General features: G+C 38.4%; 1 protein-coding gene and 1 non-coding gene across 3 annotated transcripts in view; both read left to right on the top strand.

Annotated features, from left to right (window-relative positions):
* Tnks2 (tankyrase 2) overlaps window positions 1-26,344 on the top strand; it is a 74,218-nt gene that overhangs the window by 9,872 nt on the left and 38,002 nt on the right. For both annotated transcript variants that reach the window (XM_042689209.1, XM_042689210.1), the window contains exons 2-11: window positions 5,726-5,950; window positions 8,423-8,518; window positions 11,414-11,450; window positions 11,680-11,755; window positions 12,131-12,225; window positions 15,427-15,493; window positions 16,629-16,815; window positions 18,279-18,400; window positions 25,988-26,079; window positions 26,163-26,241. In XM_042689209.1, the coding sequence (XP_042545143.1) occupies window positions 5,726-5,950; window positions 8,423-8,518; window positions 11,414-11,450; window positions 11,680-11,755; window positions 12,131-12,225; window positions 15,427-15,493; window positions 16,629-16,815; window positions 18,279-18,400; window positions 25,988-26,079; window positions 26,163-26,241 (1,076 nt within the window). The remainder of the gene's footprint in view (window positions 1-5,725; window positions 5,951-8,422; window positions 8,519-11,413; window positions 11,451-11,679; window positions 11,756-12,130; window positions 12,226-15,426; window positions 15,494-16,628; window positions 16,816-18,278; window positions 18,401-25,987; window positions 26,080-26,162; window positions 26,242-26,344) is intronic.
* Window positions 22,296-22,378, top strand: LOC122116071. Its single transcript, XR_006148883.1, has one exon. It is a non-coding gene; the product is annotated as a small nucleolar RNA snR60/Z15/Z230/Z193/J17 (small nucleolar RNA).

The raw sequence follows: 26,344 nt of genomic DNA, 5'->3' as shown, positions 1-26,344 counted from the left end.
CGCTTAGTTCTTTCTCTTTATAGAACTAAGAGTCTAGAAGCTAAATCCATCACTCTAATCCTATTACTTGGGAGACTGAAAGGGATAGTCAGAGTTCAAGGCCACCCTCCTGTCCTCCCTGTTTCAAAATACAAGAAAAGAGAATGCAAGTAATTACAAGTTTTAATAAGTGCCAGAGCACCTTTTCCAAACTAAATCCATAAAAGTGAAAGAAGTTATGTTTAAAGGAAGAGCATTCCAAGTAGAAAGGTATCATTTGCCAAATCTGTAGTGTACTTGACAAGCTCAAAGCTTGGTTCATAATCAGGGAGTCAAAAGGATATAAAGTTAAAGATAATGATAAAAGCCAGTTTATGCTGGAAACCATAGTAAAGTGTTAGTATTTTGCTCTAAGAACATTCATACAAAACTAGTTAATCATGGGCTGGGAAGGTGGCTCAGTGGTAGAGCGCTTGCCTTGCATGCGAGAGGCCCTGGGTTCAATTCCTCAGCACCACATAAGCAAAAAGAAAAAAGCCGGAAGTGGCGCTGTGGCTCAAGTGGTAGAGCGCTAGCCTTGAGCTGAAGAGCTGAGGGACAGTGCTCAGGCCCAGAGTTCAGGCCCCACGACCGGACCAAAAAATAAATAAATAAAACAAAACTAGTTAATCAAACAGCTGTGTGATATGATTTGTTGCTAATGTTGTTTTGAGTGTTGTTGGGTGTTTGTTTTGTTGTTGTTGTTGTTGTTGAGACTGGATTTTACACTGTATCCCAGCCGGCTTTGAACTCATGATCCTCCTCTTTATCTTCCTGAGTTATATCTGGCTCATGATGTTTGTGTTTTTTTCAAGTTGCTAGAAAAATAGTGGACATAAGAAGCGCACATAAGCCAGGTCCTGGTAGTTAGTTCACACCAGTAATCGTAGCTACTCAGGAGGCTGAGCTCTGAAGACCATGTTGATCATGTTTCAGAGACAGCCCAGGCAGAAATGTTCATGCGACTCTCATTTCCAGTAAACTCAGAAAAAGCTGGAAGTGGCGCTGTTGCTCAAGTGGTAGAGTGCTGGCCTTGAACACAGAGAGACTTAGGAATAGTGTGTCCAGACCCTGAGTGCAAGCCCTAGAACTGACAAAAAAGAAAAAAAAAAGCTCACTTAAGAAAGCCCACTTGGGGTAGTTGAAGTTGGAGGTAATGGTGGTTGAAATAGGGCAGTATAAGTGAAGATGAAGAAAAACTCAGACCAAATTAAGTTAGAGATACCTTTAAAATATCAAGGTAAACATTCTAGAATTTAGGTTGAAGATTTAAATTTTTTTATCTATTATTTATTTGCCAGTCTTGGGTCCCTGAGCTGCTTTTTGCTCAAAGCTAGCATTGTACCTCTTGAGCCACAGCTTTACTTCTACTTTTTCTGTTTATGTGGTACTGAGGAATCAAATGCAGGGCTTCTTGCAGGCTAGGCAAGCACTCTACTACTAAGCCATATTCCCAGCCCCTGAAGATTTAAATTTCAGGGTGATAATTAGATGGTATTTAAGACTATAAGCATAGATAACATCATCTAAAAAGAGGATAGAGAACAAAATCTTAAGGAATTTCAGTATGTAGAAATTGAATAGAGGAAGTAAGAAGCCCCCAGGGAAACAGCACAGGTCCAAACTTGAATTCCTTGCTTTTCACCAGTAGTCGGTTTCATCTGAAGCTTTTCCCTTTTCAGTTGATGAAAAAACTGCACTCAATCCTCCATTACTCAAGCCAGACATCTTGAGGTCATCTGTGACTACTGGATCTGAGTTGCTCTTGCTCTCTCGTACTCATATCCTCACCACATCCAACCCGTTAGTCAACTGTGCTGGCTCTACCTTCAGTTTACCCAGAATCTGCCACTTACTATCCTGACAAGTACCACCAAATTGTGATCCAGGCCACTACAATCTCCTGCCTACTTCTGTCTATCCCAGCAGCAGCCAGAGAGTAATGTAAGTCATGTCATGTTACTTGTCAGATGAAAACTCTGGTTACTCTCCATTTTCCTCCAAGTTAAAGAGGAAAAATAAAAGGCCAAATTTCATTCATAATGATGTCTCTATCTGGCATCCTCACAGAGCTTCATTTCCTACTATACTGTAAACCCGAATTCAGAAATCCTTACCCAAAAGACCACCAGAGACTGTCACCAATGTAAAAGCAAAGGAGTCTTTATTGCAAGTTCAACCCCCCCCCTCCCCCCCCGCGTACATGGCAGCAGCCCATGACGCTGAGAGGCCCCGAGCCCAGGGTTACAGCACTTTTTATACATTTTTTAGAGAAGGCAGGGGCTTTGCATACATCATAACTTCTTGTAACAAATGACTACAAACCGCAGGAAAATCATAAAACAACTCTATAGTATGATTGGCGCACTACAAAGTGGGAAAGGACCAGAAACAAGTTGTTGGTTAGATCAAGGGGGCTGATGTACTTTAAACTGGTTGGCTTGCACCACAGGGGAGTCTCAGGAGGATAGGTGCTAAACTGCAGGGTGTCTAGTTTTGATAATGGTCACCAGACCCCAGGAGGGGCAGTTCTGGAATTTCAGATACCTTGACATACTGTCTTGAGAAAACACCATCTGTGGTTCCGAGAATTGTTTGTGCAAGGCTTGCTGTCCTAATTCCTAGCATTGGGGCTGAAGTGGGTCAAGGGTTAAGTTGCAGAGCTGAGATGGGGGTCTTAAGTGAAATGGAGTTGCTTAGGTTCCTCAATACTAAGTTCCTTTCTCACTCCATGCTGCCCACTGCTCTCTTTACAGTTAGCTGGTTTGGCTAACTCTCTCATCTCTTTTCAAGCCTTTGATCCAGTGTGACAATCTCAGAGAGGCCTGTGGTGACTGACGTATGCTGGTTACTCCCTGCCCTGCTCTTCTTTTTCTTGCCATCTGGAAATATTCTTATTTTTTGTATTTATTGCTCTTCTTTCTCATCCCTATAGAAGAGAAGTTCCTCAAAAGCAAGAATTTAGTTTGCTGAGTGGTATGGCTTAGAACACCAGAAAATTATATGGCACATACCTATTATTTCTTGGCCTTTTGCTAAATGAATGACTGAAACAAGGACTATCAGAGCGTACTGCTTTAGAATCTTTGAAGAAAGTGTTTCAGGAAGGAAGAAAATAGGAAAGTTATTAAATTTCACTTGTGTGTCTTCATCAGATACAGACTAGATGTGTTCTTTGGATTTGGCAATATGAAGTGACCTTATTGTAAGTAGTAACAAGAAAAATTCAGAAGGCACTTGTGATTGGGATAGGAGTAAATAGGAGATTTGAACAAATTGTTATTCCCACTCAGAGATGGGAATGTGAGTTCTTAGAGAATACTTTCTACAAAATGGAAGGAATTTGTAGGTATATGTTGTTACCTAAGAGAGAAGGGACAGATTAATAAAGGAAAGTAATGACTGAAAATGTGAGAAAGAGCTACAGTGAAGGTGAGAAATTGAAAGTGTACTTTCAACAAAACATAAAATATTAATGTTTTCTAGTCAGCTTCATTAATGTTTTTTTTTTTTTGGCTTTTTTTGGGGTTGGTTTTTTTTTTGGGGTCCGGTTGTGGGGCCTGAACTCTGGTCCTGGGTGTTGTCCCTCATCTCTTCAGCTCAAGGCTAGGGCTCTACCGCTTGAGCCACAGCGCCACTTCCAGCTTTTTTCTTTTTGCCTATGTGGTGCTGAGGAATCAAACCCAGGGCCTCAGGCATGCAAGGCAAATGCTCTAACTGAGCCACCTTCCCAGCCCAAGCTTCATTAATGTTTACACATGATTTTAACTTTAATCATTATGCTCATTATTCCAATGTGTGTTCTCTAATTCAGTCTGATTCCTGAGCTCAGAAGTCTTGAATCTACTAACTGGGCATTTGATAGCAATATTGTTTGTAAAGATTGGCAAATTTTTTTTTTTTTTTGGATCGGTCGTGGGGCTTGAACTCTGGGCCTGGGCGCTGTCCCTCAGCTCTTCAGCTCTAGGCGAGCGCTCTACCACTGGAGCTACAGCGCCACCTCCGGTTTTCTGGTGGTTTATTGGAGATAGGAGTCTCACAGTCTCTCCTGCCCGGGCTGGCTTTGAATCTCGATTCTCAGATCTCAGCCTCCTGAGTAGCTAGGATTACAGGCATGACCCACCAGCGCACAGCAGAAAATAATTTTTAAAAATAAGGATTAAGAAATAATTTAGTGGCTGAGTGCTAGTGGTTCATGTCTGTAATCCTAGCTCCTCAGGAAGCTGAGATCTGAGGATTGAGGGTCAGAGCCAGCCCAGGCAAGAAAGCTCCAATTAACTACCAGAAAACTAGAAGTGGTGCTGTGGCTCAATGCTAGCCTTGAGCAAAAGATAGTACCCAGAGATAGTACCCAGACCCTAAGTTTAAGCCCCATGATGGACAAAAAGGAAAAGTAAAAATAATTAAACTCAACTGTGAGAATGGAGCTAGTTAAAACTTTGATATTTCCAGCAAAGAAAACATATATTAAAAGGAGTTGATTTCTAGGAGGTTACTAGATTTTTTTTGATGAGAGATGCGTATAGTATCTTTAATATATATATATATGTATTTTTTGTGTGTGTATATGTATATACATATATATGTAATTATAATCAGGGGAAATTGGGAATAAGGGTAGAAGTACATCCTTTTCTTCCAGCCTTGTAATTGTTACCAATTCTGTTCACAAGAACCCATCCTAAACACTAAGTCAGTCTTGATTTTGGGCCCTTGTCAGTTATCACATGGATTATGAGATAACTAGTCATCTAAATAAAGTCTTGACCTATGTACTTCTGTCTCCACATTTCATCCATTAATCCACATATCACCAAGATGATCTTTCTAAGAAAGAAAATATTGATGTGTTTTAGCATTGTTTTCAAATGGTAAGAAGTGGTTCAAAAAGATAAAGGTATATTTTCTTTGGGGATTTTGTGAAAAGGAGGAAGAAGATTGTTCACATCAGTTAATTTGAACTATGAGTACAACTGTATCAGTCTGATACTTAGTAAACATGGCATAAACATGTATTCTATTTCTGGTGGTTAATTGGAGATACAAGTCTCATGGACTTCCTGCCTAGGCTGGTTTCAGATCTGAGCCTCCTGAGTAGCTAGGATTACAGGTGTGAGCCACCACAGGGCCCAGCAAGGTAGTCATTTATATATGTAAGTCATGTATTTTGAAAAGGTGTATATCTTTAGTATATGTTAAATATATAACGCTCTGAATCTGAAATTTAAAATGCAACTAGTGGGAAGTATCTGAAGTTTTGAGTTTTTCTATTAATTTTGTGATGTCTTTGAAGTTAGTACCAGCACCCACTACGGCACTAAGGTCCCAAGACTACTAAAGAAAGATTTGGCTTTTATCATTAAAGTTTGTTAGTGGTGTATTTCAGATCACCTTTCTTATTCAAGAATAAACTGTTGAATTTATTGTTTTCCAACATAGAATGTTTTTTTTTTTTTTTTCCCTTTTGGATTAGTGTGTGTGTGTGTGTGTGTGTGTGTGTGTGTGTGTGTGTGATGGTCACGGGAGTTGAACTCAGAGCCTGGGTGCTGTCCCTGAGCTTCTTTTTTTTTTTTTTTTTTTTATTGTAAAGCTACTATACAGAGGGTTACAGTTACACCAACATAGAATGTTTTAGCATGATTTATACTTGGTGATTCTAGTGTATTTTCCTTGGTGAACTTTAAATGTACAATTTGTTTTCTCGTAGGTTTTGGACGGAAAGATGTAGTCGAATATCTACTTCAGAATGGTGCAAATGTCCAAGCACGTGATGACGGGGGCCTTATTCCCCTTCATAACGCATGTTCTTTTGGTCATGCTGAAGTAGTCAATCTCCTTTTGCAACATGGTGCAGACCCAAATGCTCGAGATAATTGGAATTACACTCCTCTCCATGAAGCTGCAATTAAAGGAAAAATTGATGTTTGCATTGGTAAGACTATTTGAATTTCAGAATTTTCCAGATGTTATCATTACTAAATGCAAAATGGTATTATTGCTGATATCAAATTCTGCCAAATTGAACTTAAGTATTTAGGAACACTTCAGATTGGGTGTGGTAGGTCATGATTGTACTTTTTATAGTACTAAGTTTAAACTTCTTTGGAGACTAGAGTATACAGTTCCTTTTCTCATGAAAGTTGGATTCTCTTGGAAGATAAAATCCGAAAGAACCAAATAAAGACAAGATGGAAGTAAACTGTTGAGTGATACTGGATAAAGATTAGTGAAGTAACTTAGCTGAAGTCAAGTCTCAAGGGCCAACTACATGGAGTCTTTTTAATGGAAGAAAGGTAGGTAGGGACTTCTTTAAAAGAGTTTTGCATGCTAGATTTAAGAAGCTTTATATAACTTTGTAGGCAGTGTGTACTTTTCAAGATACTTAAAGGGAGCAGTTTTATGAAAATATAGAACATTTTAGAAAGAGTAATCTAGTAGGGAGCTGGGTAAATGGGTGGCATCATGGAGCCTAGTTAAAATATCCATGTGAGAGATAGGGAAATGACCTAGGAATATTCAGATTAGAAATGATGGGTTAAATGAAAAAGCATTTGATGGAAAATTTTTTCCATTATTAGTGTTTAGAATATTTGAGCCCAACAAATGAGAGAGGAAGGAATGGTTTATATCTTGGTTGGTTTCAGTTTTTACCTACCTACCCTACTCCTTAGACTTGTATACCTTGCTGTTGAATCTCAGTCTGTGTGGTAACAATGAATAGTGAACTTGTACTGATTAATTCTGTTTTTCTTCACAAAAAAAAAAAGGAGATGAAAACTTTACAGAAAGTTTAAGGAAGCTATTTAGTATTTTCATCCTACAGGTCTGATTCCTGATCTGTCTATGGCTTTAGATACTGCATTTCTGTCTTGACATAGCAGCCTTTCTAGCATATGTAGCACTCCTTAGAATGAGAACAATTTTAAGGAAGGATTTTTTTTTCCCCTAATGTACTTTGTTCTGTTTGTTTTGTTTGAGAAAGATTTTCCTAACGTAGGGTCCAACCTGGCCTAAAACTCAGAATGTAGCTCAAGCTTTTCTTAAACTTGAGATTGTCCTGTTTTAGCCTCTACAGAGTTCCAGGATTGCTAGCCTCTACAGAGTGCTGCAATTACAAACATGTGCTCTCAGACCTGCCTCTTTATATACTTGTTTATATGTTCTTAATCACTAGCCACTCACAATATAAATAATCAGGGAATATCTTACATTGAACTAAGGGGAAACTTAATGTGCCTTTAATGCCTTAAGTAATGAAATATTATATACATATAAATGTTTATTTACATATAACATACACTTTTTAATCAGGTGTGCACTGCTATACCCAGCTATTTTACATTCTTATACTTAAAATGTAACATTTACCATATTACTAGGATATAAAAATCCTTTAAAGGACTTTGAGATTCTGGAAAAAAATGTGTTTTGTTTTTGTCTGTATGAGGGTTTGAACTCAGAGCCTGAAACTCATGACTTAGCCTTTCCACTCAAAGCTGGCACTGTCCCACTGAGCCACGGTTTTGTTTATGGCTTTTTTCTTGGTTAATTGGAGATAAGAAAGGGGTAGATAAATGAAGAGGAGGTTGTGGGAAGAATGCAGACAAGAATCTAGTATATAGCCTACAAAATTAAGAGTTAGAGAAGGGGTAGGTAAGGTAAAGATGGATAACAATTTTGAAAAGGGTGACATTGGTTGGTAAAGATATAGTGTATTCATTCTATTTTGTTAAATGCCAAATACTTTGTACAACTACTTAAAGATAATTTTAAAAATAAAAAGGGATCTCTTGTATTTGTCTGCCCAGGCTAGTTTCAAACTTTGACCATCAAATCTCAACCCCTTGAGTAGCTAGTATTAAAAGCATGACCATTGACACCCAGCTGAACCAGAATTTTTTTTGGGGGGGGGAAGGGGTCTGGTCGTGGGGCCTGAACTCTGGGCCTGGGTACTGTCCCTCAGCTCTTCAGCTCAAGGCTAGCGCTCTACCACTTGAGCCACAGCACCTCTTCCGCTTTTTTCTTTTTGCTTATATGGTGCTTAGGAATCGAACCCAGGGCCTCATGCATGCAAGGCATGCGCTTTACCATGAGCCACCTTCCCAGCCCTGAACCAGAATTTTTAAGAAAGTGACATACCAAAATCAAATTGTTAGCTGGGAAGGTGGCTTAGTGGTAGAGTGCTTGCCTCGCATGCATGAAGCCTGGGTTCAATTCCTCAGTACCACATAAACAAAAATGCCAGAAGTGGTACTGTGGCTCCAGTGGTAGAGTGTTAGCCTTGAGTGAAAGAAGCTTAGGGATAGTGCCTAGGCCCTGAGTTCAAGCCCAGGACTGGCGGCAAAAAAAAAGAAGAAACTCAAGTGTCATGATTTGCCGTTTTGAAATTTTTGGTGCTTTGCAGTTCTCCTACAACATGGAGCTGAGCCGACCATTCGAAATACAGATGGAAGGACAGCATTGGATCTAGCAGACCCATCTGCCAAAGCAGTACTGACTGGTAAGTCTATGTACCCTCCTTGGGGTTCTTTCTGTTTTTGTTTTGTTGTTGTTGTTGTTCTGGTCCTGAGCTTGAAATCAGAACCTGAACACTCTCCTGACCGCCTTTTCTGCTCTAGGCTTGCATTCTATCACTAGAGCCACAGTTCCACTTGGGTTTTTGGTGCTTAGTTGGAGATAAGAGTCTTAAGGGCTTACCTGTAGTCCAGGCTACATTTGAAAAAAGATCCTCAGATCTCAGCCTCCTGAATAACTTGAACTAACAATGCCCAGCCCTCCTTGGTTTGTTTGTTTGTTTTTGGTCAGTCATGGGGCATGAACGCTGAGCCTGAGCACCGACCCTCAACTCTTCAGCTCAAGGCTAGTGCTCTACCACTTGAGCCACAGCGCCACTTCCAGTTTTCTGGTGGTTCATTGGAGATAAGAATCTCACAGACTTTCCTACTTAGGCTGGCTTTGAACCACAATCTTCAGACCTCAACCTCCTGAGTAGCTAGGATTATAGGCATGAGCCACCACCACCCAGCCCTCCTTGGTTTTTAAAGGAAGAGTATATAAATAGTGTCAGTTCAGTTGCTAATTTTTTTGTACATCTAGATTTAGTGTTTCCTGTTTTGTTTTGGTGCCAGTGCTAAGAGTCTGTCTTACGGACTTTCTGTCCAGGCCATCTTTGAGCTGTGATCCTCAGATTTCAGCCTCCTGTGTAGCTAAGTAACAGACATGAGCCACTGGAGCTAAGTTTATATTTGATTCTTGTCTAAAAGGGATCTCTTTTTTTTGTTTGTTTTTTTAGTGCCTTTACTGGTATTTGAACTCAAGGGCTTTCCCTCTCAAGGCTTTGTTTCTCAAGGCTGGCATTCTACCGCTTTCAGGCTTTTGCTGGTTAGTTGGAGTCTCTAAAATTTGTCTGCCCTTCCTGGTTTCAAATTTCAGTTCTCTGATCTCAAGCTCTTAAGTAGCCAGGTTTATAGGTGTGAGTTATCAGCATTCAATAGATGAAACCTTGAATTTTCAGATTCATATTTAAACCTGTCACTGTTCACTGGAAACAGTGTGTGATAATAATTACATGTTGTTGTGTTTAGAATTTTTGTTGTTGTTGATTGCAGGGCTGCAGGGCTTGAACTCAGGGCCTGGGTCCTGTCCCTGACCTCTTTGTGCTCAAGGCTAGTGTTCTGTCACTTGAGCCAGAGAGCCACTTCCAGTTTTTGAGTGATCCAGTGATTGGAGATAAGAATCCATGATACTTGGATCTCAGGCTCCTGAGTAGTTGGATTACAGGCATGAGCCACTGGTGCCTGACTGTATTCAGAGTATTTTTTAAATATCCTTGAGCTTTTCATACAACTGATGTCTACCCTTTGATAGTCCAGTTTTTGTTTTGGGTATAGTATCTTTTTATCATTTCTTTATAGAATCCTTTCCAGAAGCACTAATTATCTTTATCCATCATCTTCAAAACAGGATTCTGGTCACACTGATTTTAGTACCATGAAGATGACTCTACTATAACATATTCATAGCCTTGGATTCTATTACGATACATTAGGTCTTAATTTAGATTAGCAAGCTTTTTTAAGATATAGCTACTTCATAAGTATTTTTTAACCTTATCAATGTGTTTTTCACTTAAACAACTCTACCATATTCCTTACTGGATTCTTATCTACTATATGATAACCATTCAAATCACATCTAAAAGACAAAAGCCTCTGAGGGGTCTTCTAAAAGTTTTTATACTTGGACTTTACATGTTCCTTCTAGCATTGCTGGAAAACTTAAAACTAATCCCTGAACATCTTAGGAACTACTTTCAGGACTATCCATACCTCCTTCATTATTCTAAATTACTTCATATTTTTCTCTCTTAAAAAAAAAACAAGCCTGGACTGGGAAGGTGGCTATGTGGTAGGGTGTTTGCCTCACATGCTTGAGGCCCAGATAAACAGAAAAGGCTGGAAGTGGTGCTGTGGCTCCAGTGGTAGAGTACTAGCCTTGAGCTGAAGAGCTGAGGAACAGTGCCCAGGCCCAGAGTTCAGGCCCCACGACTGACAAAAAAAAAAAAATCATGGCACAAAACAAGCCTTACCTTACAGAGCAGTGTAGAATTCCTATTGTAACACCAGTTTGGATGTTGTCTCATCAAACTCTTGTGTTAAATTGTATTGATTTTATAAATTTGTTTGCTCTCCTGTAAGTACAAAAATATCCACAAAAAAAATAAAAATGAAAGTTATCAACATGAAGAGTTACGTAACCTTTGATATTTGCATATATCTTAAGTAACATTAAGTAGCAACAATCTTATTGTCAGTTACAAAAATAATAAACTTTATAGGGCTGGGAAGGTGGCTCAGTGGTAGAGTGCTTGCCTTGCATGCATGAGGCCCTGGGTTCAATGCCTCAACACCACATAAGCAGAAAAAGCTGGAAGTGACTCTGTGGCTCAAAGTATTAGAGTGCTAGCCTGAGCTGAAGAACTGAGGGACAGATCTCAGGCTTGGTGTTGAGGCCCCATGACCGACAAAAAAAAAATGAAAAAAAAAAAAAAAAAACTTTAGAAGGAAAAGAAAAGGAGCATCTACCAGTAATGCCCTACCCAAGACAGACATTGTTAACATTTTAGTGAATTTTCTTTTGGGCCTTCCTTTGTTGTGCTTTTTAATATAGTGATGGTCAGTCTTCATTATGTAACACTGAATTTTTTTTCATAACAAAAGTATTGCATGTACTTACTTCATATAAATATTTTTAAATTTCATGGTATTGATCAACTATTTTACATTTCTTAGAAATTTATTTCCAAATGTATCTACCATATTATAATCATCTTTTTTGCATAAAATTGTCATTGATTTTTTTTTTAATTTCTGCTCATTTTCTTCCTAATTCACAGGAGACTATAAGAAAGATGAACTTTTGGAAAGTGCCAGGTATGTACTAATTTTATAAGTATGTTTAATGAAAACCACCAAGTTTTTTTAGCAGTACTGGCCTTGTGCTTATTTATTAAACTAATGTTCTTTACCACATGAACCACACCTCAAATTCTACAATACACACACTTTAAAAGAGAAGGACTTTATCTTAATGGTTGCAATACATGTTCCTAGGTAGGCACCGATAAAAATATAAACAGTTAATTTTTTTTGTGTGTTCTAGGAGTGGCAATGAGGAAAAAATGATGGCTCTACTTACACCATTAAATGTCAACTGCCATGCAAGTGATGGCAGGAAGGTACTTTCTTTTTAAGTTTATGTTATGTTCTTTTCCTGGTAGTAGGAAGATATACTACCCTTTTACAAACTAAAGCATTAAGAGAGAGTACTGATGTTTCCTTTCAAATTCTTAGTCATTAATTTGTAGTCATTCAAATTAATTCATAAATTTAGAAAAACTTAGTTGATAATAGACATTTATTTGCTTCCTATATGCCATTGTGAACTTAATTTTTATGTCTTCAGCATAAAAATAGGTTTATAAAACTATAGTATATACATAACTACTTCTTAGACAACAAAGATATAATTAGATTTTCTAGTTTTATGTTTGATTTTCCTTTCACAGCCATCATTTCATAAGTCTTATTAATTCATTTGATTGCTATTTCAGTCAACTCCATTACATTTGGCAGCAGGCTACAACAGAGTGAAGATTGTACAGCTGTTACTGCAGCATGGGGCTGATGTCCACGCTAAAGATAAAGGGTAAGTATATGAACAAAAAGAGGACTTAAGGATTAGGATCTTTATAATACATTTGATAATTGTATGAAAAGCATTCATTTCAAGCCCCATGACTGACCAAAAAAATGTACAGAAAAGCATATATTTTATTTTCTAAATATTAATGTGTTGTACAGAGGGCTTACCATTTCATAAGGTAATAAGTACCTTTCAGAAATCATTTTTTTAATATTTTTGAGCTCTTATGATATACAGGTTGCTCTGCAGGCATAGAGAATTATAAACCTTAAGTCTGCTACTCACACACTATACTTTATGGAGTCTGAAGCAAATGTCATAAACAAATCAAAAAGTTATTTTCTAGGTGCTTGGTAATGATTGGAGAAGGATAGTACTATAAGAGTTCCAAGGAGGTTGCAGTTAGTGATGGGAGGAATGGCTGGGAAGTCTTTCAGAAGGATGTGGCACTTGATCTGGTTCTTAGTACTTGACCAAGTCTCAATTCAGAAAAGCAAAGAGTTGGGGAAACATCACATTGCAAGAGAAAGAGATGGTAAACCCATATAAGAAACAGTGACTAAAAAAAAAAAAAAAAAGAAACAGTGACTAGCTGGTGGCTCACACCTGTAATCCTGCCACTCAGGAGGCTGAGATCTGAGGATCACGGTTCAAAGCCAGCCAGGGCAGGGAAGTCCATGAGACTCTTACCACCAGAAAAAACAGAAGTGGTACTGTGGCTCAAGTGTTTGAGCATTTGCCTTGAGCTGAAGAGTTCAGGGACAGCATCCAGGCCAAGTTCAAGCCCCACAACCAATAAAACAACAACAAAAAGAAACAGTGACTAGACTAGCTTAAGGAAGCAGATAATTCACATAAAGAACATTGTAAGTTAGGTTTGGAGAAATACATGAAACCAGGTTTCAGATATTCAAACTTCATTCTGCAGCCCTAAGCATTTTGTAATCACAAATAAGGGTAATAGTATTTTGAAGAGGATATTAAGAATATGCATTCTGGAGGAGTATGTATGGTAAATTGAAACAAAAAGAGCAGTTTTGGAAAGTATTCTAGAACTTAGTAATGTTTTGTAATAATGATGAGAGAAGAAATAAAAATGAAAACATAGATATAACAAAGCAGTCTTGTTTTACTGTTAAAATCTGAATTCATGAAGATATTAATGATTGTATTCAACTAAGTGATACTATATATTCTTTTGTCAGTTTTACAATGTTAGTGTAAATGTTATGTTTGGGATTTTATGTATGTGTTTTTTGTTACTTTTTTGGAGGAAGGGTTGGTGCTGGGAATTGAACCTAGAGCTTCAATACCTAATAGCTATTATTAGCATAAATTTTTTTTGTCTGGATATAATGTGAGAGAAAGGAATAAGAAGAAAATTGTATTTCAAATTCTAAAGTTAAATGGGTTAGAACTGGTATATACATACTGAAGTACAAGAGGAAAAATTGTTTTGGAGAGAAGTTACACTTTCATGATGGGAACTCAAGTCAAATGGGAATGAAATTGGTGCCCAGGCAAGTAAAGAGTCTTATTTTAAAATGATAGGGTAGAAAGCCATTAACCTTTCAATAAAAGAGACATAGAACTAAAGAGACTAAATCACAGTGGTTCTTGGTTACCAGAAGCTGTTATGGTAATGGCTGTGGTGATTAATTATGAGTGATGCTCAAGGAGAAGGAGAAGCTTAAAGACAGAAAGCAGGATTTTAAGGCTTCACTGTACCTTGTTATGGTGGATGTTCTTCTGTTAATATCATAAAGGAATTAGGTTACAGTTATTGAGGTGTATAGCAGTTTATCTTACACAATTTCAAAAAATGTTTCAAAATTGGGTGCGGGTTACTCATGCCTATAATCCTAACTGCTCAAGAGATCTGAGGATTATGGTTCAAAGTCAACCTGGGTAGGAAAGTCTGTAAGACTATATAGCTCCATGTAACCACAAAAAGAGAGAGAACACCTGGAAATGGAGCCAAGGCTCAAGTAGTAGAGCAGTAACCCTGAGCAAAAAATCTTAGCAATAGATTCCAGGCCATGAATCTAAGCCCCAGAACCAGCACAGAAAAAAAAAATGTTTTTTTCTTTCAAGGAATACAGATAATGTTGGGAGCTGTGTCAAAAGATGTATAAAAGTAACATCAGAACATGGATGGAAATCCATAGTGTTCAGTATGTATAGAAATACCCAGGGAAGGGGCCTGGAAGATGGCTCAGTGGTAGAGTGCTTGCCTTGCATGCATGAGGCCCTGGGTTCAATTCCTCAGCACTACCTAAGTAGAAAAAGCCAGAAGTGGCGCTTGGCTCAAGAGGTAGAGTGAGGGCTGGGAAGGTGGCTCAGTGGTAGAACGCTTGCCTTGCATGCCTCAGGCCCTGGGTTGGATTCCTCAGCACCACATAAGAAAAAAGCCGGAAGTGGCGCTGTGGCTCAAGTGGTAGAGCGCTAACCTTGAGCTGAAGAGCTGAGGGACAGCACCCAGACCCAGAGTTCAGGCCCCATGACTGGACCCAAAACAAACAAAAAAGAGTAGAGTGATAGCCTTAAGCTGAAGAGCTGAGGGACAGCGCCCAGGCCCAGAGTTCAGTCAGGCCCATGGGCCGACAAAAAAAAAAAAAAAACAGGGAACTGATACTGAAGGGCAAGCCAGAGAAAGAAGACAATCTCATGAGTCCGTGGTATACATGTGAAGAAGATAGAACGGTGCTAGACAAAATGCCAAATACCTGTCAACACAGCATTCTTACTCAGGAGGAGGAAACTGGAAGAAGCTCTAGGCCAGCCTTGACGCTATAGAAAGACCCAGTCTGTAAATGAAACTTAAAATTGTCTCTTAAAAGCAAGGAAAAACAACAGGAACATTAAAACAAGGAGTAATTAATTTACAAAAGTTTAGCAAACTTTGGCTACAGTGTGGAGACTATTTCAGTAATACAGGGGAGAAACAATATAGGCCAAAGTAAGTCAATGCCAATAGTAGGATCGGCGGAATATGGATTTGAAGAGACTTGGGAGTTAGAATACTTAGACTATTTTAACTTAAAACCCTATTGGACTTAGGATTCCTCTGGATGTTACCAAGTTTTTATTAAGAGATCACCAAATCATCTGATATTTAAAGCAAAATTAAATAAACTTTAATTTGTTAATTTCCCTAGGGCTAGAGAATCTGTATTCACACATTTATCCCCCATTCTCTTATAGTGACTTGGTACCATTGCACAATGCCTGTTCTTATGGTCATTATGAAGTAACTGAGCTTCTGGTCAAGGTTTGTTCTCTTTTACCTTTCTGATTATTTTCTATTATACAAAATTATTAAAATACATGGTTTATTTCTGTTCTGAGTGCTTGGTAAACAGAAGGAATATTTATAATCATAAAATATATGGGATTGATATGATTACCTTCAGATTTTTGAGATACCATATAACTTCAAATATAAATAACACAGCTGTCTTGAATAATTCTATACTTTGTAGCCAAAGATCAGAAAGCAGCTTTTATTGACTCATATTTTAAGGCACCAGTTATATCTGCAAGATTTACCCTTCAAAAGTTGTAACTCTCCCAATTTCTCTACATGTGAATGTATGTACCCATGTGTGTCCACCCCCATCCTCTTAAGATTTCTCTTGCCCTGAACCCAGTTATTAATTCCTCAATACTTTGTCTGACTTTCAGCAACTATCAAGGGAAAGAAAAGAAAACACTAGTTTCCAGGGCCTTTATGCTTCCTTTTGGGCATGTGCATGTAATAATGCATATAGTAATAAATATTGTATAAGCCCTTTCAAATTGATCATGTACCTGTGGTATCATGTATTTGTAGCAGTGATGCTTTTGCTTCTTTTAAAACAACATTTGGAATAGTTGTGCCACATCAGATTGATTGTGTTCGTACATATAGATACCTGAGTGACTGTATTTTTCATTTTTTTGAAATTAGAAAGCATGCTGCCACAGTGCTAAAAGTCAGAATTGGGCCAGAAATTGCTTATAAAAGAGCCCAAGGAAAAATTCTGTAGTAATGGAAGAGTCGAAATCTTGACTTGGATGATGATATCATGGATATGTATATCTGTCAAAACTCAACTACACAAAGTACTATTTATTTCACCATACTTGTATTTATACTTCCAGAAGGGAGAAAATGTCTTGAAGAAGATGCAGGTTAAATCTAAAGCTTCATTCTTAACTATAAGATTTAAAACAGACCCTTGTTAACAAGCAGGTTTAATAGTCAACAGGAAAAAATGTTTTCTTTTTCTGAAATAATTAGCTTAAAAAATAAACCTTGGAGACATAATCTTTTTTAAACTTTCCTGATAGTAAATTATACAGTACTAAATTGCAGTTATACATTGTCACAAAAATTAACATCAAAATACACTTTTTCTCACCAGCATGGTGCCTGTGTAAATGCAATGGACTTGTGGCAATTTACCCCTCTTCACGAAGCAGCTTCTAAGAACAGGGTTGAAGTCTGTTCTCTTCTCCTGAGTTATGGTGCAGATCCAACATTGCTGAATTGTCACAATAAAAGTGCTATAGACTTGGCTCCCACACCACAGTTAAAAGAAAGATTGTCATGTGAGTATAGGAATCACGAATAGTAACATTTCTCAAAGCTGAATTCCTGTTTATTTGGGGGAATATTTGAGTATATTTAATATGAGTAATAGTTAATATAAATAATATTGTTTAACTTACTTAATAATTTGGAAGCTAGTACTTAGGCTAAATGCTGTTAAAATACAACTATTCATTCTTTGAAAACAAATTATGGGGGCTGGGAAGATGGCTCAGTGGTAGAGTGCTTACTTTGCATGCATGAGGCCCTGGGTTCAATTCCTCAGCACCATATAAGCAGAAAAAGCTGGAAGTGGTGCTGTGGCTCAAGTGGTAGAGTGCTAGCCTTGAGCTAAAGAGCTGAGGGACAGCACCCAGGCCCAGAGTTCAGGCCCCACAACCAACAAAAAAAAAAGAAAAAGAAAACAAATTATGCTTTTTTATACGTATTATGGTATACTTTTGAAATGAAAGTTTTTAGGTTCTTTTAATACAACTTTCTAGTTAAATCTGCTAAATTAAAAATGTTATTTGTAAGATTTTTAGCATATAGATATAGATATATAGTCCCTGGGTCTTAATATTTCATATTCTTTCATATTTTACCAAGTTCTGTGGTTTTTGTTTATACCTAAAATAGATACAGTGAGAAATAACCATCTAATTAAGATGTAGTATTATTACTACTTATAAATGGGCAACTTGAATTGGACTCATTGTTGTGGAATGAAGAGGGATTAAAAGATGGTTTCTCAGGTAAAAGAGAAACTTTGCTAAAATACCCTCTTTAATTTGCTCACTGTAGATGGTACTTGGCAATAGCCAATTTGTCAAGTCCGCAGTTACCTAAGAGGTATGAGAAAAGCCATCTGCTACTAACATGCTGTTAGTGTAGGGATAATTAACACCCTTTCTCTTCTTTTTTTTTTTTTCAACTAAGAAAAGTTTTATGTTTTAGAAAATTCTCAGAACACTCTAGTCTAAAAAATATATTGCAGTATTGTAGGTATCTCTGGACCATTTATGAAATAGAACAGACCATGATTCTACATTGGCTTAAATCTATATCTAAGAATTAATTCAGCCATAATTGAAGGGAACTGGAGTAGCACTGTGTCTGCTTCTAGAAATTACATATAGAAAATACCTGTACAAGAGGCTGAGAAGGTGGCTCAGTGGTAGAGTGCTTGCCTTGCATGCATGAGGCCCTGAGTTGGATTCCTCAGTGCCACATAATCAGAAAAAGTCAGATGTGGCACTGTGTCTCAAGCGCTTGCCTTGAGCTGAAGAGCTGAGGGACAGTGCCCAGGCCCAGAGTACAGGCCCCAAGACTGACAAAAAAAAAAAAAAAATACCTGTACAGCTTTAGTCTAGCTATTTGGAGAAGTTGTTTTGATATTGATTCCAGGAAAGTTACTCTCTGTTACTATGGAAATTGAATTAATTTGGTAATTCTCACATAGATTTAATGCTTCTTCATTTAGATGAGTTTAAAGGACACTCATTGCTGCAAGCTGCACGGGAAGCTGATGTTACACGAATAAAAAAACACCTGTCTCTGGAAATGGTCAATTTCAAACATCCTCAAACTCATGAAACAGCATTGGTAAAGTTTCAGACTTAAATTTTATTTATTATATATGTATATGTAGCTTTGGGGGGGGGTGGGCATTGGGTTTTTGTTGGGGTGGTACTGGTCTTGGGAAATCAGGGCCTAGGTTCTGTCTCTGAACTTTTTTGCTCAAATCTAGCATTCTACCATTTGCATCTCAGCTCAGCTCCACTTTCAGGTTTTTTTTTGTTTGTTTGTTTTTTGTTTTTTTGTAAGAGAAGGACAGGGATTTTATTTATTTTTGCCAGTCCTGTGGGTTGAAGGCCTGGGCACTATCCCTGAGCTTCTTTTGCTCAAGGCTAGCACTCGACCACTTGAGCCACAGCATCAGTTCTGCTCTTTTCTGTTTATGTGGTACTGAGGAATCTAACCCAGATCTTCATGCATGCTAGGCAAGCACTCTTACCACTAAGCCACATTCCCAGTCCTTTTTTTTTTTTTTTTTTTGGTCGGCCGTGGGGCTTGAACTCTGGGCCTGGGTGCTGTCCTTCAGCTCTTCAGCTCAAGGCGAGCGCTCTACCACTTGAGCTACAGTGCCACTTCCGGTTTTCTGGTGGTTTTATTGGAGATAGGAGTCTCACGGTCTCTCATGCCCGGGCTGGCTTTGAACCGCGATCCTCAGATCTCAGCCTCCTGAGTAGCTAGGATTACAGGCGTGAGCCACCAGCGCCCGGCTCCCAGTCCTTTTTTTAAAAAAAACGATTAATTGGAGATGAGTGTCTCATGGATTTTCCTGCCCCAGATGGCCTCAAATTACAATCCCCAGATTTCAGCCTCTTCAGTACATCGGATTACAGATGTGAGCCACTAGCCAGCTTCAGACTTAAATTTTTAATTACAATAATTAACAACATGCCAAAGTAATCATTATGATCTATTTTAGTAATGGCGCTGTTTTAAGTCTGTGATTTTTGAGAGTTAAAGTAATGCTCACATATGTATAAAGAAAAAGATAAGGGGTTGGGAAGGTGGCTCAGTGGTAGAGTGCTTGCCTTGCATGCATGAGGACCTGGGTTCAATTGCTCAGCACCACATAAGCAGAAAAAGCCAGAAGTGGCTCTGTGGCTTAAGTGGTAGAGCTTTAGCCATGAGCTGAAGAGCTGAGGGACAGCTCCCAGGACCAGAGTTCAGGCCCCATGACCGACAATAATATTATTTGCTATTTAAGGAGGCTTTAAAAATTGAAAATCTTTATAATAAAAATAATTGGAGCCGGGCGCTGCTGGCTCACGCCTGTAATCCTAGCTACTCAGGAGGCTGAGATCTGAGGATCACAGTTCAAAGCTAGCCTGGGCAAGAAAGTCTGTGAAACTCTTATCTCCAATAAATCACCAGAAAACCGGAAGTGGCACTGTAGCTCAAGTGGTAGAGTGCTCGCCTTGAGCTGAAGAGCTGAGGGAAAGCGCTCAGGCCCAGAGCTCAAGCCCCACTACCAAAATAATAATAATAATAATAATAATTGGACTCCACTAAAAATATTGAAAACTGAAAAACATACCAATAAATTAAAACTAAAATAAAACCAAAATTTATTTCAAACTTAAAGTAGCCCAGCACCAGTGGCTCATGCCTGTAATCCTAGCTATTCAGGAGGCTGAGATCTAAAGGTTCAAAGCCAGCCCATGCAGGAAAATTCATGAGACGCTTACTTTTAATTAACCACTCAAAGGCCAGAAATGGAACTGTGGATCGAGTGGTAGAACACTAGCCTTGAGCAAAAGAAGCTCAGGAATAGTCCCCAGGTTTTGAGTTCAAGCCCCAGGACCTGTGCCAAAGTAAAATAAAAATTAAGTAAATTAAGGTATGTTAAATTAATACTCAAAGAGGTAATATTTCTATGGCAAATTGGGGGTGATGGTACATATCTGTAGTCCCAGCACTCAAGAAGCTGAGACAGATTGAAAGTTCAATACCACCCTGAGCCACGTAGCAGGATCCTCACAGAAACAAAAGTAAGAAAAAAACTTCTTGAGGGGAGAAGGGGGAGTAGTTGTGGAGGTGGGAGGGAAAGGATGGTAGGGGGAAAACAAAGGAGGAGGCAACAATGCTCAATAGGCAATGTACTCATTACCTTGCTCATGTAACTGTAACCCCTCTGTACAGCATTTTTGCAATAAAAAAGTACAAAAAAAAAGAAAAAAAAACTTCTGTGAAGCTATAATAAAGTAGATATGAGTTATGAAGTCCAAGGAAAAGCAACCATAACAGGGATACATGATAGAATATAGAAGTAGGTAAGTGTAACTGAGTCTATCTTAAGAGTAGAAATTTTAAAGGAAAATCAAGTCCTTTTATATCAGTCACAAGAATGTGCTTTAGATGAAAACTGAAATTTATATAACTATAAACATTTTGTTTTTTACTGTTTTCAAAAATCATCTGAGTAAAATAATAACAAGGCTGCAGACTTGGGAAAATTTCTAGTCTGAATACCTAATACAGTTATCTTCTCATATGAAGGGTACATTTTTTCAAGACCCCGTGGATGCCTAAATCACGAATACTACTGAACACCACATGTAGTGTGGTTTTTTTTTTTTATGAATACATACCTATGGTAGTTTGTAAACTAAATTATATACACTAAGAGATGGTAATTTAGCTGTATCTCTCAACGGCCTGAGCATATATTATTTTTTCTTTTTTCATTAGGCCTCATTAGACTTTTTACTGAAAAGAAGTACTTTAAAGCTTCTCTTTGACATACCAAAATTGCCAGCATCACTACTTTTGCACTTCAGGGTCATTTATTAAGTAAAATAAGCATTACTTACTAACATTGTCAAACTGATGATAACTAACATGGCTGCTAAGTGAAAAGCATGTAGCATCTATAGCTCATATATGCTAGACAAAGATGTGTCATATCTTAGGCAGGACCTATTGCCAGATTTCATCACACTTCTCAGACATGCGCATGCTTTAAAACTGAAGAGTTGAGTCTTTTAACCCCCATTTGCCACGTGGTGAGCAGGAAATGTTTCTCTTTTTCTCTGTCTTTCTACTTTAACTCTGTTATACTAAAATAAATCCTTGGTAAAACTTCAAAAAGGAATTTTATGAGTTTTATTTCTGGAATTTTCTGCAATCACAGTTAACTATAGCCAACTGAAACCAAGGAAAGCAAAAGCACAGGTAAGGGGGGACCATTATACTATATGATGTTTCCCCCTAAATAACCTGTTATTAAACAGCTTTTGACCTTAAAATAATAAGCTTGTTAACTTTAAAATGTACTAGGGGCAATTTTGATAGTTACAGGGCAGGAACAGTTTCTGTTTAGTTTTCAGATTGCACGTCCTGCTCTAGGATCTTGCAGAGGAGTAGGGATGTGATAAATAGTTCTTAGAAATAAACTGTTTGCGTTTTCTCTATATGACGTAGGGTAATTACCCTTAGCAAAGGAGCTGTGTTTACCAATTAGATTTGATTTTGTATGGTTGAAAGGAATGGTTTTGGTAACTACAACAGTATCCAAGAATACACCTCCAGCCGGGTTGGAAAGTTCTTAAGATTAAGAATAGATTACAAGCCAGGCTGGAAAGTTCTTATGATTAAGAATAGATTATGAGCTGGGCACTGGTGGCTCATACTCCTAGCTACTCAGGAGGCTGCGATCTAAGGAGTGCAGTTCAAAGCCAGCCCAGGCAGGAAAGTCCATGAGACTTATCTCCAATTAACCACCAGAAAACCGAAAGTGGCCCTGTGGCTTAAAGTGTTAGAGCACTAGTCTTGAGCTGAAGAGCTGATGATCAGGGACAGCACCCAGGCCCAGAGTTCAAGCCCCAACAAAAAAAAAGAAAGGAAGGAAGGAAGAAATTATGATCAGAACAGACATCATGAATACTGTATACTTAGATATAGAGAAGAATTTTACATAAAAATGAGTCAGATACAATGATGATAACATAGTTCAGCAGACTTAACACTGATGAGCAATCCTAAGTCTTTCGGTCCTATCTGATGTAAGAAAAAAAAAATGAGCAAGAACTTTTTTTCCCATGGATTTTCACACTTCAGGTTTTGGGTTTTTTTTGCAAATTCTTTATTGTGATTAAGTGATTACATAATTTCACAAATTGTACAGTATTGTGGGATAGTGATGCTTAGTTAAATTCACAAACATTTCTAACTTTCATGGGGCAGATTGTCTATCATGATCTATAAAGTTTATGAGTTCTATGAGCTTTGACAATAGTTATTTCTTCCACATTGGGTGATATGTACATTCCTTTCCTTTTGCATAGCATCAGCTGTTCCCTTTTTCCCACTCATTCCCTCCCATCGCTGCCATTGAGTTGCTTAGTTCTTTTTGATCAATGTCCAATGCAGCTGATGGGTCCCATTGTTGTACGATTTTCCCCTTATTCCCTCTAGTTCTGTGTCCTCCTCCTAGTTTCCCTCCGGTGTGCATATACATACCATGTGTGTGATCAGCAGCATGAGGTTATTTAGTAGTGATTCGACCAGATGAGTGGAAGTCCTTTGTTTCTCAAGTCTTGTCAACTTTGTCGTATCACCTTAAGTTTTGGATTTAACATCTACTTATCAGGGAGACCATGTGCCATTTATCTCTTTGCTCTTGGCTTACCTCACTCAACATGATTTCTTCTAGTTCCATCCATATCCCTGCAGATGTAATTATTTTGTCCTTTCTAATGGCTGCATAATATTCCATTGTATATAGATACCACAATTTTTGGATCCATTCATCTGTGGTGGGGCATCTGGGGTGTTTCCATATCCTGGCTATTGTGAACATGTTCATGTGCCCTTGTATCCTGGTTCCTGTTGTTCAGGATAGATGCCTAGGAGTAGTGGTATGGCTGGGTCACAGGGGAGGTCTATATTTAGCTTTCTGAGGACTCTCCAGACTCCTTTCCAAAGTGATTGTATAAGTGTACATTCCCACCAGCAGTGTAATAGGGTTCCTCTTTCTCTGTGTCCCCTCCAGCATTTGTCGTTGGCTGACTTTAGGATGTGAGCCATTCTGATGGGTAAGGTGATATCTCAGGGTTGTATTTATTTGCATTTCCTTTACAACCAGGGATGGAGAACATTTCCTCATGTGTTTCTTTGCCATTTTTATCTCTTCTTCTGAGAAGTCTCTCTTTAGTTCCCTTGCCCAGTTATTAATTGGTTTGTTGGGTTTGGGAGGAATTAGTTTCTTAAGTTCTCTGTGTATACTGGATATTTACCCCTTGTCTGATATATTGCTGGTAAATATTTTTTCCCAGTTGGTTATCTTTCTAGCTTGGTTGCTATGACTTTAGCTGTGCAGAAATTTTTTATTTTAAGGTAGTCCGAGCCGGGCACCGGTGGCTCACGCCTGTGATCCTAGCTACTCAGGAGGCTGAGATCTGAGAATCGCGGTTCAAAGCCAGCCCAGGCAGGAAAGACCATGAGACTCCTATCTCCAATAAACCACTAGAAAACCAGAAGTGGCGCTGTAGCTCAAGTGTTAGAGCACTCGCCTTGAGCTGAAGAGCTGAGGGACAGTGCCCAGGCCCAGAGTTCAAGCCCCATGACTGACAAACAAAAAAAAAGGTAGTCCCATTTGTCGAGTCTCCCTCCAATTTGTTATGACCCTGGAACTCTGTTCAGGAAGTTCCTGCCTGTATCTATAAGTTCAAGTGTCTCTCCTACTCTGTCCTGCAGTAGTTTCAGAGATTCAGGTTTGATGTTAAGGTCTTTAATCTATTTTGAGTTGATGTTAGTGCATGGTGACAGGCTGGGGTCCACATTTAGTTTTGTGCATGTGGCCGCCCAGTTTTCCCAGCACCAGTAGTTGAGGAGGCTGTCAGTTTTAATATACATACATTGACTTTTAGAGATTTAATCAGTATTCAGACTTAATTGAATATCTCTTGTTCATGAAGTCCGGGATATTGAGGTTGTAAAGATACAAGCCATGACTGTACTTACATTGTTATATTTATTGAACAAACAAATTCCTCTTTCCTGCCTTTTTCTGCTTGCTTGCTTGCTTTTCTTGCTTTCTCTTCTCTTCTCTTCTCTTCTCTTCTCTTCTCTTCTCTTCTCTTCTCTTCTCTTCTCTTCTCTTTCTTTCCTTTCCCTCCCTTCCTCCCTTCCTCCCTTCCACCTTTCTTTCCTTCCTTCTTCCTTCCTTCCTCCTTCCTTCCTTCCTTCTTTCTTTCTTTCTTTCTCTTTCTTTCTTTCTTTCTCTCTCTCTCTCTCTTTCTTCCTTTCTTTCTTTCTTTCTCTCTCTCTCTTTCTTCCTTTCTTTCTTTCTTTCTTTCTTTCTCTTTCTTTCTTTTGTGCCTGTCATGGGGCTTCAACACTGGACTTGGGTACTGTCCCTGACCTTTTTTGCTCAAGGCCAACACTCTACCACTTGAGCCACAGCTCCACTTCCAGCTTTTTTGGTGCTTAATTGGAAATAAGAGTCGCATGGATTTTGCTGCTCAGGCTGGCTTCAAATGTTTAGATGTTCAAATTTTAGCCTCCTGAATATCTAGGATTACAATTACAGGTATAAACCACTGGCACCCAGCATCTTTTCTTCTTTGATTCTTAGAGATTCTTTATCCTCAAGCTTAGAATATATCATTTTCTAGCATTGTACCAAACAGGTAATCCAAGGTTCTTACTTTGCTGCCACTAGTTGAGAGATAAATACCATTTGGTTTAACAGCGGTTTTATCAGTGTTCTTAAGCAGGGAGAATTCAGAACAGAGAAAGAGAGTATGGGATCTTGAACTCAGGGCCAGAGCCAGGCAGAGCCTTGGCACTGTTGAGGGAAGAAAGAATTCAGAGCAAAGGGGTAGAAAGAGAGAGAGAGTGTGTGTGAGTCCGTGTGTGCGTGCGTGTGTATGTGTGTGTGTTATGGGGTCTTGAACTTAGCCTGGGCACTGTTGCTAGGCTTTTGTGCTCAAAGCTAGCACTCTATTACAACTTCACTTGCACCTTTTTGTTGGTTAATTGGAAATAAGAATGTCAGACTTTCCTTACCAAGGTGGCTAAACCAATATTCTCAGTTCTCAGCCTGTTGAATAGTTAGAGTTATAGATATAAGCCACCCATGCCTGGCCCAGATGAATATTCTCCATGTGAAGCAACCTCAGCCTACGCCTGGGGAATATAGCTCAGACACTTCCTAGCATGTGTGAAGCCCTTGGGTTGATCCTCAACACTGAAAAGAAAAAATTCTAAACAAAGCACAGACACCATGCAATATGAGAACCATAAAAGGTGATTGGTCACATTACGTTTCTATCACAACAGTAGCAGCTTTTTCAACAATAAAGAACAAAGTTTGATCAGAATATCTAATAGTGGGTGTCATGTAGTTAGTTCATAGGGTTTTCAGAAAAGTTTTCTAAGAGCAGTTAGTTCAAAAAAATAAAGAAGTTGAACTACTTGATTACTCTTGATTAGAAACACAAGTTCCTTGTTTTTCTGTAGAGTATTGTGAGTCGGGAGCTCAGTATCCAACACTTTTGTTCATTGATTGGCACTCTACTACTTGAGCCACACCTCCAACACCAAGAAACATGAATATTTTTAAATAAAGTCATTTACATATATTCTTTGATTAATGCTGCAATTTAAATTATTTAGCATTGTGCTGCTGCATCTCCATATCCTAAAAGGAAACAAATATGTGAATTGTTGTTAAGAAAAGGAGCAAACATCAACGAAAAAACTAAAGAGTAAGTATACTTTTCATATTTAAATATTACTGATATTTTGGTCTTCAGGAAATATACTCATTGGCTGACTTTTTCTCTTTAAGATTCTTGACTCCTCTGCACGTGGCATCTGAGAAAGCTCACAATGATGTTGTTGAAGTAGTTGTGAAACATGAAGCAAAGGTATATTTCATTTTTGGTAATCTTTGGTAATTCAATACATTATTTTTTATTTAGCAGGTGACTTTTTGAACTTTTTTATAAGGTTTTTTTTTCTCTTGATCTA

The sequence above is a fragment of the Dipodomys spectabilis genome, unplaced genomic scaffold (genome assembly GCF_019054845.1).
Source record: "Dipodomys spectabilis isolate Male_0828 unplaced genomic scaffold, ASM1905484v1 ptg000125l, whole genome shotgun sequence".
NCBI lineage: Eukaryota > Metazoa > Chordata > Mammalia > Rodentia > Heteromyidae > Dipodomys > Dipodomys spectabilis.
This window is presented reverse-complemented; position numbering and strand designations above follow the sequence as displayed.